The 16449-nt window shown below is 48.2% G+C and overlaps 1 protein-coding gene across 11 annotated transcripts in view; it reads right to left on the bottom strand.

The window, feature by feature from the left end:
* The window catches only part of CLASP1 (cytoplasmic linker associated protein 1), a 273539-nt gene that overhangs the window by 141420 nt on the left and 115670 nt on the right, over positions 1 to 16449 (bottom strand). The window contains exon 1 of one of the 11 annotated variants that reach the window (XM_055087289.1): positions 11279 to 11555. The exons of the other annotated variants lie outside the window; for them this stretch is intronic. Coding sequence (XP_054943264.1) covers positions 11279 to 11294 — 16 coding nt within the window. The 5' untranslated portion in view covers positions 11295 to 11555. Of the gene's footprint in view, positions 1 to 11278; positions 11556 to 16449 lie in introns of those variants that run through there. 11 annotated transcript variants of the gene reach the window in all.

Genomic DNA, 16449 nt, shown 5'->3' on the forward strand with positions numbered 1-16449 from the left:
ACACACAGGCTCAGGAGTCGTGGCTCGTGGGCTCTAAAGCACAGGCTCAGTAGTTGTGGCACGCAGGCTCAGTAGTTGTGGCTCGTGGGCTCTAGAGCACAGGCTCAGTAGTCGTGGCGCACGGGCTTAGTTGCTCCGTGGCATGTGGGATCCTCCCGGACCAGGGCTCAAACCTGTGTCCCGAGTTGGCAAGAGGATTCTTTTTGTGTGTGTGTGTGTGTGTGTGTGGTACGCGGGCCTCTCACTGCCGTGGCCTCTCCCGTTGCAGAGCACAGGCCGCGGACGCGCAGGCTCAGCGACCATGGCCCACGGACCCAGCCGCCCCGCGGCACGCGGGATCCTCCCGGACCGGGGCACGAACCCGCGTCCCCTGCACCGGCAGGCAGACTCTCAACCACTGCGCCACCAGGGAAGCCCGTGCGGGCTTTTCTCTAGTTGCATTGAGCGGGAGCTACTCTTCATTGTGGTTCTCAGGCTTCTCATTGCAGTGGCTTCTCTTGTCGCGGAGCATGGGCTCTAGGCTTGCTGGCTTCAGTAGTTGTGGCACGCAGGCTCAGTAGTTGTGGCTCACGCACTTAGTTGCTCCGAGGCATGTGGGATCTTCCTTGACCAGGGCTCGAGCCCGCCAGGGAAGCCCAGGCAGGAGTATTCTTAACCACTGCACCACCAGGGAAGTCCAGACCTTGTTGTTTATCCACTCTATATATAACAGTCTGCTTCTGCTAATCCCAAACTCCCAACCCATCCCTCCCCCCCACCCTCCCCCTTGGCAACCACAAGTCTGTTCTCTATGTCTGTGAGTCCGTTCCTGTTTCTTAGAAAAGTTCATTTGTGTCATATTTTAGATGAACAGAATTCTTTTAATGCTCTTATCAAAGGCATAGAACTAACTCAGGTTATACAGTAAAAGAAACGTAGGGACATTTCTGAGAAAAAGAATGCCTCAAACTCCCTTCTGTAGAGCTGGTTCCAAAATGGAAGGATCCACCTGCCCCCTTGTCAAGAAGCCTTGGGATGGTCTCAATGACAATTTTCTCAGGGTCACAGGAAAGAAATGTGTCATTTATAAGGTAAAGGAAAAAAACTAAATTAGGAATCTGCTTCCACCAAGTGGCACCAACTTTTAAATTCTCTCTAAACCCTCCACGGCCTGCCTGTGACTTGGAAGTTCAAGTCCAAGGCACAGGGTCACCTGAGAGGTGATGTGGTCTCAGAATACCCCCTTTGTTGCTTCTGTAACAAAACTGGACGGACGCCCAGAGGCAGTGGACTCCTCCCCTTGAGGGGCGGGAGCGGGGTTACTGGAGAGGACACCTCCTCAGAATACTAAGAGCACACCGTGTGCAGCTTCCTTCCTTCGTCTCTTCTGCTTCATTTACCAAGGACACCTCTGTGCCCGGTACCCTGCAGGGAGGTGGGATGCAGACAGGAAGGCGTGGCTCTCATCCTGGAGTTCACCATCCAGAGTGGGAGACAGACCCACACAACCCGCAGCTGTTATGACTCAGTGTGGCGCTCTGCTAAAGGCACGCACAGGATATGCCAAGTGGGTACAGAAGAGGGGCACAGAGAACAGGGCCGAATCAGCCAGAAAGGATTCCCTGTGCACCCCCACCCCGCCCCGACCCTCTGACCTGACTCACTCCGTCACTTGTGTCCGATACCAGAGGACTTCACATGAACTGGGACCGTGAAATGCTTTAAATGGGCGCACAGCCTACACGCTTCAGGAGCACGGCAGACCAGCACGCTGAGTGAACACATGGTGAGAGAGCACACATTCCAAAGATGCCTCCCGAACAGACGGAGGAGGGGCAAGGGACAGGGAACAAACTAGCCAGCGGCCCTCTGCACACAGACGGGTCCAGGAGCCCCACCGTTCCGGGACTATCCCCCATCTTGGGTGCCGGGGAGCAGAGGACACAGTCGCCAAGTCGTGCCCAGCGGTTTGAGTTACTGAAGTTGGCGTCTCCTGACCAGTGTGAAGGCCCAACTTAAACTAACCCTGTTAATACGATGCCTTCCCCAAAGAAAAGAACCCACAGCGACACAGCACTCATCAGGTACAGAAGATGTCAACCTTGAAGAAGAGTATCTCCCAAGACACCTCAGAAAGACTATAAACTCATCCTTGGAACCAACCGAAAGGGAGGGACGCAAAGAGACGGCTACTTTATTATCCTGAGTATCTCAGGGGGTGAAGTGGGGAAGACGGGGATGGACCAGCCTTCCTGCCGGAAGAGCTGGCCACGGAGCTCAGGGAAGACTTGAACTGTCCCCGTATTAACATGGTCTGGTGAGCAGCCACGAACTCCCGGCCAGACGGAACACGTGGCTTTCCATTCTGCCAAGAACCGCCGTTCCCAGACATAGGTGTGTTAGTGCCTTAAAATCTGGACAGATCCAGGGCGAGAGAAACGCGGGAGGCGCCTGCCCCAGGGGTGCCTCCCCCTCTCACGCTCCAGCTGACTACGAGGGTCACAGATCGGGGACCTGGGTCCCCCACGAGCCACCCAACCCCAGGTCACTCGGCCAGAGGAGGACAGGGCACAGGAGGCTTAAATCAGCAGTCATTCGTGCGATTCTCTCTCTCTCCCAGATGCCACAGGTGCTCTGGGGCAGGGAGACAGTTCCTCACACAACTTGGAATCCCTCCTGCTTCAGCCCCTGCACAGAGCCTCGCAGAAAGTTTCAGTCAATTCACTACTGACTCTTGTATTCTCCGGCCATGAATGTTTAGCTACCCTCAGGCTTCTCTCCTAGGAAACAAGATTATCAAAGGGATTACACTAAATCCCATGAAACACAGAGCAGTCAAGCTCAGGACGGCTCAAAGAGAGATTCTAAGAAAGAATTAACCATTGTAATGAACAAAAATTCACAGTCTTGTGAATTTTAAGAATCTGGCCATCCTTCTAAGTAAACATCCCTGAGTCACTGCAGCAAGGCTTTGGGTCTGTTTCATCTTCTCCAGCTATTACTGGGCCGTGTTTCTCTAGTGCAATTTTCATTCAAATCTGAACAATTCCAGTCTTACCATCTGAAAAGTTAAAAGTCACATGACAGTTGATGGTTTTCTATGGTGTTAATAAGAATAGGGCCTGTGGATAACTGCAACACATACAGGCTAAAAACCAATTTACTACAGCTAAGGCCTTAGTATCTTTTACTGAACTTACTCTCTTAGCTACTTGGAGTTCACAATGCCATGATTATTTACATAATGACAAAGCAAACAGTAATAAACCAAGAATAACTTGTTTGAAAATTTCAAAGTAGTTCGCTTTCTAAAATTCTTTTGATCTCATCTGGGTCCCTTAACTGCTAATGGCACTCAGATTGGTTGCTGTTATTTGTCTAGAGAATCATCCAGACTGAGTCCCTGCCAGTTAAGGGCTTCTAAGAAAGACATTCTGATGCCTGGCCAGGTGTAGAGGCCACCCAGATGCAGGCTAAAAACAGGAAGCAAGCAAAGGAAAGCTCAGGGCAATATCAACACCACGGGAGGCTGTGAGCCTGCGTATTTTAAGGGGACAAACTACAAGTTAAGTACAGTTATACTACATAAGGTGCAGGATACCCTCAGAGAGGCTTTTGGTAAATTGTAAGCCTACTGCTGAAATTACTTGTCTGATAACTGTCCTTCACACTGATCATGGGCTTATTTTCTGGCCCTAAGAATAGGGCACGTGAGCGCACAGACCACGTGGCCGCCACCGGGGCCAGCTCACCATTACCCTGAGCCCCGCAGCCCTCCCCAGCTCCCAAGCCAATTCCCACGTGACAGCTTCCCAGTTACGCCAAAGGAGACCGCCACGTGAGGGTGCTTATGAGCGCAGACACCCTCGCTCCCCTCTGGCCGCCGGTCAAAAACCAGCCTCGCAGGCACCTCTGGGAACACGCGGGGACCCCATCACAGCCCCTCAGCCCGGCTCAAAAATGTGCTCTGACAGCAGACTGCCTTCCAGTAGGTAATGGGCTCCTCCCAGCAGTGGGAGGGAAGAAAGCAAAGAGACGAAAAAGGAACCTGGTGGGGACGAAGGAAGAAAAACGGAGGAGAGGAAAGGAATGAGGAAAGAATGGCAGGAGAGAACAGACCCTCTTTCTGAAGTTCTAATGCACGAGCAAAGCATTGCTCTCCTTGAAGAAATTCACAGAAGGACCGCAGGCTGGCGGCTGCCTCCTGACTTTGACAACTACCTCCCTCCTTTGTCCCTCCGTCCTGTCCGGTGACTGCGGGAGGGTCTAGTCCCTTCCGGACACTCTGCCAGGCCCTGGGAAGACAGGAAGAACAAAAGCGCAGGCTCCCCTCCCGCGCTGCAGGCCCCCCTCCCGCGCTGCAGGCCACCTGCGCTATAAAGAGAGAGAACACATTCACAAACGCAAGTATGACAGATAACCCGTGATAAGGATGATGCAGCGGAAGACCAGAGCGTAGCACAGCAGAGGAGGGAAAAGGCAGAGGGGGTGGTGAGAGACATTTTGGACGGGCTGGCTTCCACCAAAGACCCAAAGCTCACCATCATCACGGGGGCGAGGACCACTCAGGCATCTCTGTCATGAGCAGAGAATTCAAGAGCAGGAGGGGGAGAAAGGGTAGCAGCAAAGTTCCAATGTACCGTGAACAGAGAAGCAGAAAAGGGTAGAGTGCCTGCTCTCGCAGGAAAGGGCCCTAGGGCGGGGCTGTCCTTCCTCTCCGGAAAGGGCACCACGGACTCACGACCCTGTGGCTCCAGCCTCGTGGCCACCAGCACATGCAGGCAGCTGTTAGGACCGCCGTGACAGCCGCCCTAGCTGTGGGTGCCTGAACGCAGAGAGCCACACTCACACCCGATTCTCGTTTCTGTCCAAAGAAACCCAAGTAAACTAAAGACACCAAAAATGAACTTTAAGATAGAAAAGAGGGCCTTTCAATTGTTCTCTTTTCCAATTTCATTTTTGTAAAAATCAAATGTACACATTTACTCAGCCCTGAACCTGGCTATAAGAAGAACCCACGAAGCCCATCCTAACTATTCTACTATTTTTCCTGCCTTGCTCAATCAGTTCTCCCAATTCCAAAGGTCAGTGATAGATCTGTTTTCAATGTCGGGGCATCCGTGCCCGAGGGGACGGGTGCACACAGGTGGTACAGTCACATGTGCAGTCAGGTGACGGGCTGAGCCTAGAAGCAGCCTCTGTGTGCATGCCCACCAGGGAGGACGGGCCGAGGAAAGCGCTCCGACCTCAACGCTACACGCTTTCAGGCTGGATAAAGATTCTGGCCCTTCTAGCACGGGGGTAAACCAGTTAGTTAGTGTGCAGGTCCACTGAGAAAAGATAACAATAACTGGAGTTCAATCTTCCCCATGTGACTGTAACCTTGGGAGGTGGCGTGGCGTGGCGTGTGGTGAAAAGTACACAGGTTTCAGAGAGCTCTTCTCCAGACTGCGACCTCCCCGGCGCTGTTTTAGTTTAGACAAGTTCCTGGACTCCTCTGAGCCTGTCCCTCATCTGCAGAATAAGCATCATTCACATACCTGTTACCTGTGTACCCAGAAGGTCTTTAGGTGCCCACTCTGTGCCAGGCCCTTAACTGGATGCCAAGAGTTCAGAGAACAAAGTGCTTCCCACTCTCAGAGGTGACGGCCTGCAGCACGGGGAGGCTTCAGAGAGGAAATTCCTAGAGGTTACAGAGGCCCAGGGAAGGGGCCCCGAGGCCTCCGCACCGTGACGGGGGTGCCTGGAAGCTGAGCAGATGCTGAGCTGGGTGACGAGGAGCGTGGACTCCAGTGGGGTCCATGTGTACCAAGTCCCTGGGCTGAAAAAACCCAGGCAGCGATCAGGACCGACCCCAGGGCAGTAAGGGCACACAGACTGCTGAACAGGCTGGTAATTATTAATAATAATAACCCCAATCATCTGCATGGTAATAAGTTAGAGTAGGGCACTTAAACTGGTACTTAAACTTCTCACAGAAGTACTCCAGGGCATCCCTGGTGGCGCAGTGGTTAAGAATCCACCTGCCAACGCAGGGGACACAGGTTCGAGCCCTGGTCCGGGAAGATCCCACGTGCCGCGGAGCAGCTAAGCCCGCGCGCCACAACTACGGAAGCCTGCGCGCCTAGAGCTGGTGCTCCGCAACAAGAGAAGCCACCGCAATGAGAAGCCTGTGCACCGCAAGGAAGAGCAGCCCCTGCTCGCCGCAACTAGAGAGAGCCAGCGTGCAGCAGCAAAGACCCAACACAGCCAAAAATAAATAAATAAATAAAATTTTCAGTGCTCCAAAATTACACAAAGATATTTATTTTAAGTGAACATATTTGGACTTACATTTTTACTATTTCATGGAAAGGGGGAAGTTTTAAGCAACTTTAACTGCTGTGGACAAAATCTGCATATTGATGACTGAAAACTAATCTTCTAGAAATCAGCAACTAATCTTTCAACACCCTGGGTAATCTCTGAATGGCACAGTAACAAAACTCACAATGGATCCTTTCCCTGATTTAATCTTCTTTTCTCCTTTTGACCACAGGACTTATTTTACCTTTGAACTTGGCCAAAAGGGTACTGTGCTTAATTAATGTCAGAAACCAAATCCCACAAATATCAGATCTACACTTTGCATTCGTCTGGAAATGTCATTTTAATTATCACTGTACCAACCCTGACCCAATTCTTCCTGACAACCACTACACAGGAGCAAAAGCAAGTCAGCTGGAAAAATCCAGAGCCAACTTTGGGAGAGGGTCCCTACCAGAATGTCTTCTCATATTAAAGCAACTGCACCAAGAGCTAGCTGCCTCTTGTGCAATAATCCTTCAAATCCTACATCCCTGCTTTAATGACTTCATTCTCAAGAACCCAAGGGAGGCAAATAATCACACCTCTGCGTAAGAAGAAAGAGAGAAATAAGATGACAGTATAACTGACAATAAACAGCTACATTCTGATAAATCTTAGTCCTCTAATGCCAGCCCCATCTCTACTCCAAGACACAAACCCATGTGAATCAAAGCCACATACAAATAAAATTCTAAGTTCAAGTGTCCAAAACCACAAGCATCTCCCCACACTCAAGCCTGCTCACCCTCCGAGTGCCCTGCTTCAGCTGGCCCCAGCACCACTCAGCCCAGAAGCCATCTCCCACCACGTCCCCCAGGCCCCCTCCTCTCATATCATCCTGAAGTGCAGCTGGTATGGCTCTCACCTCCAACTGCCCCCCTTGTTTATACACTTATTCGACCACTGATGTGCGTCAGTACAGACGCATCAACACTTACACTCTGGGTCATAATCCGGTGCTACCTTATCGATCAAACTCTTCTCGCTCTAGTCTGTGAGAATCTTTCAGCTGCCCCCTGTGACAGCTGACATACCCCCGTCACAGTTTTCATTTGTTTTGTTTTGGTTGGGTTGGGTTGGGGCATGTCCCTACTGTCTGGCGCTGCAAGATGCCCAGGCTCACTGTGTACATTCCCTGCTCCAGGCCTCAAATCTGCCATCCCCACGGACCCTGGTGGTGGTAGAAACCAAGATTGTAGCACTAGTGGCAGCTTCTTTTTCAGAGACCTTATTCTGCATCTGATTCTGTACCTTGTTTCTCTTAAGGGAGCTTCCATATCTAAACAAAAAGCTCAACCACGTCATTTTCAAGCTAAATCCAACTTTCACCTCCCATTAGACTTTGTCTCCACATCACACAGGTGCTACGTGCATAATCTCATTCACTCTCACAGCAGCTCGCCAAGCTGAACACGAGGAACCGGGGCTGATAGACCAGCCGCCCGCCCAGGTCACACACTGTCCGTGCAGACACAGACGCACACTCCGACGGAGGGGATCCAAAGTCCACACACTTACAATCCAGTCAGCTAGACCCAAACACCATGTACAGGAACGATGACACTTTTTGGATGATTTAACCCGTCTGCATCAAACTGAGAACTTCAAGGAAAAACTTGTAAATTTCTCATAGAGCTAAATTTCTTTCATTTAAAAGACCAGCATTTATTCTAAATTACGTCATTTCATTTTCTTTCTTTCTCTCTTTTTTTTTTTTTTTTTTTTTACTGGTGTTAATGTCCCTTGTTTTCTGAAATAAGAGATATGGTGGGGTTTTTTGGTTGTTGCTATGTTATATTTGGTGAAATTAAAGTTGGTCACCCTGGGACTTCCCTGGTGGCACAGGGGTTAAGAATCTGCCTGCCAATGCAGGGGACACAGCTTCAATCCCTGGTCCAGGAAGATCCCACATGCCACGGAGCAACTAAGCCCGTGCGCCACAACTACGGAGCCTGCGCTCTAGAGCCCGCGAGCCACAACTACTGAGCCCGCATGCCACAACTACTGAGGCTGCGCTCTAGAGCCCGTGAGCCACAACTACTGAGCCCACGAGCCACAACTGCTGGAGCCCACACACCTAGAGCCCGTGCTCCGCAACAAGAGAAGCCACCGCAGTGAGGAGCCCGCACACCGCAACGAAGAGTAGCCCCCACTCGTCGCAACTAGAGAAAGCCCACACGCAGCAAGGAAGACCCAACACACCAAAAATAAATAAATAAGTATTTTTAAAAATAAAATAAAATAAGAAAGTTGGTCACCCTGTATCAGTCTCTCTGCCCAATTTTTAAAGGTTTAACTCTGAGGAGCAAATGGCCTACAATAAAAACCTCAGCTTCTCGGCATGGCCTACAGGGCCCCCGCCATCTCCCCTGCACTTTCCCCTCCAGGAACACCACACTGCACTCAAAAACAAACTCATCATGTTCGTAAGGTGATTTCCAATCCCAGAACTGCCCCCCTCGGCCCCCACCTGCCCATCACTGGGCAAACAACTGATTAGGGATGTCACATCTTCCAAGTGTCCAGATCACTATGTGTCTAAACAGGCCAATGCCTGTTTTAATAATATCTCTTTGAATGCTTACGTTTTTAACTATTCCCTAAGGCATCTACACTGAAAATGGCACAATTTCAGAATCAAAGAAACAAAGCCAGGGTTTTATCACAACAGTAGGGGCGAAGCACTGAGCTGGGTGACAGTCCAAAAATAAATAAATATTTTTAAAAATAAAATAAAATAAGAAAGTTGGTCACCCTGTATCAGTCTCTCTGCCCAATTTTTAAAGGTTTAACTCTGAGGAGCAAATGGCCTACAATAAAAACCTCAGCTTCTCGGCATGGCCTACAGGGCCCCCGCCATCTCCCCTGCACTTTCCCCTCCAGGAACACCACACTGCACTCAAAAACAAACTCATCATGTTCGTAAGGTGATTTCCAATCCCAGAACTGCCCCCCTCGGCCCCCACCTGCCCATCACTGGGCAAACAACTGATTAGGGATGTCACATCTTCCAAGTGTCCAGATCACTATGTGTCTAAACAGGCCAATGCCTGTTTTAATAATATCTCTTTGAATGCTTACGTTTTTAACTATTCCCTAAGGCATCTACACTGAAAATGGCACAATTTCAGAATCAAAGAAACAAAGCCAGGGTTTTATCACAACAGTAGGGGCGAAGCACTGAGCTGGGTGACAGTTTGCTGGAAGGAGGGCGGGTCGAGGACGGTCAAGTCCGGAGCCACCAGCCCATTTAGAGAACTCAAACCTCCCGTCTCCCCGCCTATTCCTCCTGAGGCTGCTGTGAGAATCAGAAAACAAAAACAAACAAGAGACATTCGGGAAAGTGCTTTGAAAATACTAAAATACACAGAACCACAGTAGAAAATGGCTGGCATTATATTGTACAGACTGTTATGGGTCCCTTATTAACCATGGTCGACAGAGGAAGATTCAAATACGCCCCTGCTACAAGAAACAGCATTTAATCCTTGTTTCCTACTATACTTGCAGCTCCCTAGGGTAAAAAGTGCCCTTCTAAATGCTTGTAAAGCCTGCATTTCGGGTAACAGTGACTAAGGAGACAGGTTATTGGAAAGGATTTATCAAGTGAGAGAACAGTCTTTATTTTAAAGTCAGAGCCACAAGGCTCTCACCACAGTCTTTAACATAAAATGGTCAACCCCATAATTATGTCTCCCTGTTGTTTAAAAAAAAAAATTCTACAAGATGACAACGTTAAGACAAATGCTACTTATAAGTAACACACTTTCAAATCCTCAAATGAAGGGTTCTGAAAAGAGGTCACTTCAGAACATGAATTATTTAGCTCTCCTGCCCAGGTTTTGATTTCCTACAGCAACTTAAGCTGAATACAGAATACTGTTAAAAGGGGTGAAATAAAAATGACCACTAGCAGTATATGCTTTCAATTCTCAATTTTAAAATATAATTAACAAACACAATCCAGCATCTTCCAATATGTCCATTTTCAGCAAACTCAACCCAATTACGAAGACAGATACACACACCTTAACAATCTACGACAAAAGAACAGAGCCAATGAGCTGGACACATGCCAATTTCCCGGCAGGGAGACAAACGAACACTTGTTATTGTGAACAATCTATTCTGTGTAATACCTATTTTCAGCTGAAGGGTTTGGAAATATCCTTCAGAGACAACAAGTTAAAAGCCTGCCAGGAAGCCCATCCCACAGGAAACCTAGACAGGGATACAGGTGGTTCACAGCACGTCCACAGCACACTTCTTCCAACACAAACCTCCGTCACACGGAGCTCTTTCATATCCTTTCAACACTGCCAAAACCTGGCAAAACCTCCGTGGAAAGACTGAAGGCTAATCAATAAGACCTCTGTAAACAATACTTCTTTCATAGTTTTTCAGTTCCATCTGCGCATTTTAAAAATGTAAACCTTTTAAAAGGAAAACATTTTATACAATGATTCTCAAGACAGAAGCGGCACCCCTGCACTATTCTGATTTATATGTGTTTTTAATCTGCCCACTGTTGGGAAAACCATAGAAATTTCCAACCAGTAGAGTCCTTTCAAGACAGCCGATACTTATTAACCAATGTCTTGTAATTGCAAAATAATTTATTTTCATGAGCCATATACTGTGAATACAAGAGAGCAGGAAAAAAAAGTTGAAAGCACATGAAATAAACAGAGGCTGATGAAAACACAGCTAACCTCGGCTCACTGGGCCTACGTGCTCTCTCCTGGTCCTTGAAGGTCAACACAACGTTAACAGAGCTGCAGGTTTCACAGTTTTTCCCTGCCTAAATGCAAATACTCATAACAATTATTTTCCTAAGTTTCCATCATGATCTTCAGTTCTCAAAGCAATGATAAAATACCTTAAATATCTTATTTCCTAGTTAAGCAGCAATAATTACAAACACTTTCCAGAATATATTAGAATAGCCTACCTTTCCCAGTCGTCATGACCGTCAGTGACCGCGGTACAAATAAAAACACTGCTCTGAAAGCTACACCTGCTCACAGCCGCTGACGCCTCAGCAAACTCTCCACCCACAGGGCTTCTTCAGTGCTATCTGAGCACCAAGGACAGCGGCCGCCCTATTCCAAAATGAAAGCCTACACTCTGCAGAACAATGATTGTTCAAGGGGCGGGGGCACCTTTCCCATCTGACGCAAGTCAGGGAGCCCTCTTTAACACTGGTATCGAAAAAAATGTTAACCAACTACCTGACTCCGCCCTCCCCCGCCCCACGGAAAAACAGAGAACGCTCTTAACATAAACTTTAAATGAGGAGAAAGTCACAAAGCTATGGCATTCCCACACAGATGATAAAGAAAGCTGTCAGCTGCAGCCTAAGCTACTTAAGCTGGCGCCAGAGACAGTCCCTTCCAGGCTATTTTAGGGGCGGTCTCCTTGGTGCAGCACAGTGCCCTTGCCAGTCTTGGAGCACACCATCCCCGCGGCCGTGACTACGGAAACACTTGCCTAAGATACTGAGCCAGAATCCCAAATCTCGTAACATGCAGAGTCCAGTAAACAAGTGGGGGGAGGGCTGGGAACCCATTATCGGACCTGATCCACTTATTCACAACCACTGTTTTTAAGGACTGCACAATAACGGCGGCTTAGCTTCTTAATAAAGAAAAGACAATCAATTTGCCTTTCAATGAATGCTTTGTCCCAGCTATGCTGGGCAACAGTTCAGATCTTACCTAACAATCCATCGTCAGTCTATTCGTTTTCAGACCTGTATTTCTCATTTCCAACAGACTTAGAGATGATATCTAACGTTCTTCAAATTATAAAATTTTTTAGTAAAACAACAGAGGGCAGGTTGCATTTTGCAGCAAAATGACACCCTAGATACATTACAATTTTCTGATTATCTACTATCTAGCTTACAGTTTTGTTAGCAAATAAGTACTTTTCCTTTAGCTACAGATTTATTATGGAATTTTCAAGATTGAACCAGCATGATACTTTCATTCTCTCCTCATGAACATGTCAGCTTTGCTCAAGAAACTCAAAAGCATGCACATTTTTAACCAAATTAACAACCATGGGCCTCATTTCAATCAAATCCAATTAAAGAACATTAAGCGGCTGCAGATAAAGGACAATGACTAGTCTATAATTACTGGCTCTTTCATGCTGAAAATTCGATTCTCCCATGAGCATAAGCACATCTGCATGATTTTTAAAACGTACACAGAAAATAATTTGCTTTTTAAAACCCATAGAAGGAAAAACTGTAATTTTTGCTTCAAGGGGTTTGCTAATTATACGGAGATGGAAAAAAAAGAATAAAGAAACATCTATAAAACAACATATTTTTAACTCCTATATTCTTGCCATTCAAAACTGAAAGGCCTTCAGGTAACCTAGCAACAAAAAAGAATCATACAAAGATGAGGTATTCTATTACAGACAGGACACCCATTTCCAGTTGCTGCTCAGATGCTTTTTCACTGCTGTTTAGTCACAAGTCTTACACTTCTAAAACATGAAGTCTGTGGCATTTCCATAAATATAATCAATTACACATCTTAGAACAACATAATTTTGAACATGTCAAGAAATACAACCCAAGACAAAACCCATTTCTTCCCTAAGAGTATTGCTATTACATTAATAGTTCCTTTCAACTTAGCTCAAATCCAGAGCTTTTTTTTTTTTTTTTTGCGGTACGCGGGCCTCTCGCCGTTGTGGCCTCTCCCGTTGCGGAGCACAGGCTCCGGACGCGCAGGCTCAGCGGCCATGGCTCACGGGCCCAGCCGCTCCGCGGCACGTGGGACCTGCCCGGACCGGGGCACGAACCCGTGTCTCCTGCGTCGGCAGGCGGACTCTCAACCACTGCGCCACCAGGGAAGCCCCAGAGCTTTTATTTCTTACTCAAAGGAGCATTACTGTGCACAAGTAACAAAAGAAAAAACAGATAAATTAGAATTCATCAAAATTAAAAACTTAGATGCCAAGAAAGTGAAAAGATAACCCACAGATGGGAAAAAAATATTTGCAAATCAAATATCTGATAAGAGTCTTGTTATCTAGTATATATAAAGAACTCTTTTAGCTCAACGACAAAAAGACAAATAAAACCAATTTAGAAACAGGCAAAGGACCTGAAGAGAGATTTTCCAAATAAGATCTACAGATGACCAACAAGCACATGAAAATATACTCAGCATCATTAGTCATGAGGGAAATGCAAATCAAAATAATGAGATACCATTTCACACCCACTAGGATGACTGTAATTTTTAAAAAAGAAAGGAAAAAATGGTGTTTTTTGTTTTGTCTTGTTGGAGAGGATGTGGAGAAAATAGAACCCTCACACATTGCTGGTGGAAATATAAAATGTGGAAACCACGGTGGGAAACAGTTTGACAGCTCCTCAAGAGGAGGACTACGTAATTCTTCAAACACAGAATCACCACAGGATCCAGCAATTCCACTTCTAGGTATATACTCAAAAAGGACTGAAAACATATGTTCAACAAAAATTTGTAAACTATTCACAATACCAGAAAGGTAGCAACCATCAAAATGTTCATCACTGGATGAACGGACAGGATAAACAGCAGCTGGTCCAGCCATGCAGTGGAACAGAGGTGCTGACACATACCACTACACGCACGAACCTTGAAAACATCATGTTAAATGAAACAAGCCACACAGACATCAACACATACTGTGTGGTTCCATTTACATGAAATGCCCAGAACAGGTAAGTCTGTAGAGTAGATTCGCAGCTGCTGGGGCAGGGGTGGGGGTTAGCGAATTAGGAAGGTGACGGCTAAGAACACCGGGTTTCTCTTGCGCGGTGACAAAAATGTTTTAAAACTGACTGTGGATGGGGGCTTCCCTGGTGGCGCAGTGGTTGAGAGTCCGCCTGCCGATGCAGGGGACGCGGGTTCGTGCCCCGGTCCGGGAGGATCCCACATGCCGCGGAGCGGCTGGGCCCGTGAGCCACGGCCGCCGAGCCTGCACGTCCGGAGCCTGTGCTCCGCAACGGGAGAGGCCACAACAGTGAGAGGCCCGCGTACCAAAAAAAAAAAAAGTAAAGAAGATGCCGCGGAGCGGCTGGGCCCGTGAGCCACGGCCGCCGAGCCTGCACGTCCGGAGCCTGTGCTCCGCAACGGGAGAGGCCGCAACAGTGAGAGGCCCGCGTACCGCAAAAAAAAAAACAACAAAAAAACTGACTGTGGTGATGATTGCACATATCTGTAAATATACTAAATATGACTGCAGTATATACTTTAAGTGGGTGAACTGTATGGTATGTGAATTACACCTCAAAAACACCATATTTTTAAAAGTGCATTATCGTTAAAGAAAACGTGCGTTAAATTTTAAATGTATACTCCAAAATCACCCAAAACTCTACAAGAAACACAAGTATGAGAGTTATTCTCAAATGATGTTCTATTTATTTTTTTTAAAAAAAATGCATATATCCCTGAGATGGAGCAATGGAGGAGAAACCTATGGTTTTGAGCACCAACCCCCTCCGGGCACGGCTGGGGGCTTTACAGCCGACCCCACTTACCCCGCACAGCACAGGAGTGAGGCGGCTCCCGGGAGGGAGGTGCCGTGCCCCGAGTCACACGGCCCGCGTGCGGGGGCAGAGGAGCCTTTCCTAAGGAGGAACGATGGCCACGCTCGTCCACAGCAGCCCCTCTCGGCTTCCTCCTGACGCTCTGTCTACCCGTCCCGTGGGGGACTCGGGCACCCACGCTCCAAAACGGACACCTGCTGTGGCCACACACAGTCACCACTCATTAAAGCGTTAGGCCCCTGTTGAGTCACTTGTTAAGTCCTCCTGCTGTGAACAGAGGCTGAATTTTCACAAATGGGGTTTGAGAGACAGGATCACTCAACAGACAGCTTGTCCGGTCAGCCTAGGAAATACATTTGTGAACGCGCGTACGCATCAAACACGGCGGCCCTCCATCCATCGGAACCCTGGCCCAAAGGCAGTTCAGGAACCTGGAGATGAGCCCCATGTTTCCATCCTCTCTTTGCCTTTGACTCATTTCTTCCTCAGGTCTAACTCTCATCTGGTACCCAAGAATCCATAGGGAAAAGTAGAAAACAAGAAGGACTGGGGTACCTCAGGTACGAAGTTTCCACGTATGCAGTCTGTATTATCAATACTAAGAGATTACAGAGGAAAACACTGATGCCCCTCAAATGAGCCAACCCCAGGGGACTCACCGGGACTAAGAACAGAGGACAGACGGAGGTGTCTGGGGCCTAGAATGGCCTGTACTCAGGGGGCTAAGAGTCCAATGCAGAAGAGGGACATCGGTCAAATAATCACCAAACGTAGCAAAGTAGGGGATGCTTGGAAGTGTCCAACAGGGAGGTCAGGGAAAGCTTTCTAGAGCCAGAGGGAGGGAATACTGAGCTGGAAAGGATGAGGAACAGCGAGATAAGGAAGAGGAGACAGAAGAGTCGTGCACCAGGGTCTCAGAGGAAGGGTAAGGAGGACAGGTGGCCCCAGGGGAGGGCCGGGCTGAGAAGGCTGCAGGGCCAGATGAGCACGGCTGCAGCAGGCCAGTAAGGACTGGGGGGTATCTTGAGAGCAATGCACTGAAACAGTAAGAAGGGTTTTTTTAATCATGTGAGCAGTGAGGGCAGGAGGCAGAATCCACCTGCAGCACAGAGCTGCTGGGAAAGCCTTCGCCCAACCCTATGGGACGGAAGCCCTCCCCACAGCCGCCGTCAGCACGCAGCTAACGTGTGATGTTCACGCCTTTCCCTCCTCGTGAAACAAACAGGAGTCACCAACTGTAATTTGTTTTCCTCTGTTCTTAAAAATTTATTTATTTTATTTATTTATTTTTGGCCGCGTTGGGTCTTCGTTGCCGCACGGGCTTTCTCTAGTTGCAGCGAGCGGGGGCTACTCTTCGTTGCGGTGCACGGGCTTCTCATTGCGGTGGCTTCTCTTGCTGCGGAGCACGGGCTCTAGGCACACGGGCTTCAGTAGTTGTGGCTCACGGGCTCAGTAGTTGTGGCTCACGGACTCTAGAGCGCAGGCTCAGTAGTTGTGGCGCACGGGCTTAGTTGCTCTGCGGCACGTGGGATCTTCCCGGACCAGGGCTCGAACCTGTG

The sequence above is a fragment of the Physeter macrocephalus genome, chromosome 2 (genome assembly GCF_002837175.3).
Source record: "Physeter macrocephalus isolate SW-GA chromosome 2, ASM283717v5, whole genome shotgun sequence".
NCBI classification, from domain to species: domain Eukaryota; kingdom Metazoa; phylum Chordata; class Mammalia; order Artiodactyla; family Physeteridae; genus Physeter; species Physeter macrocephalus.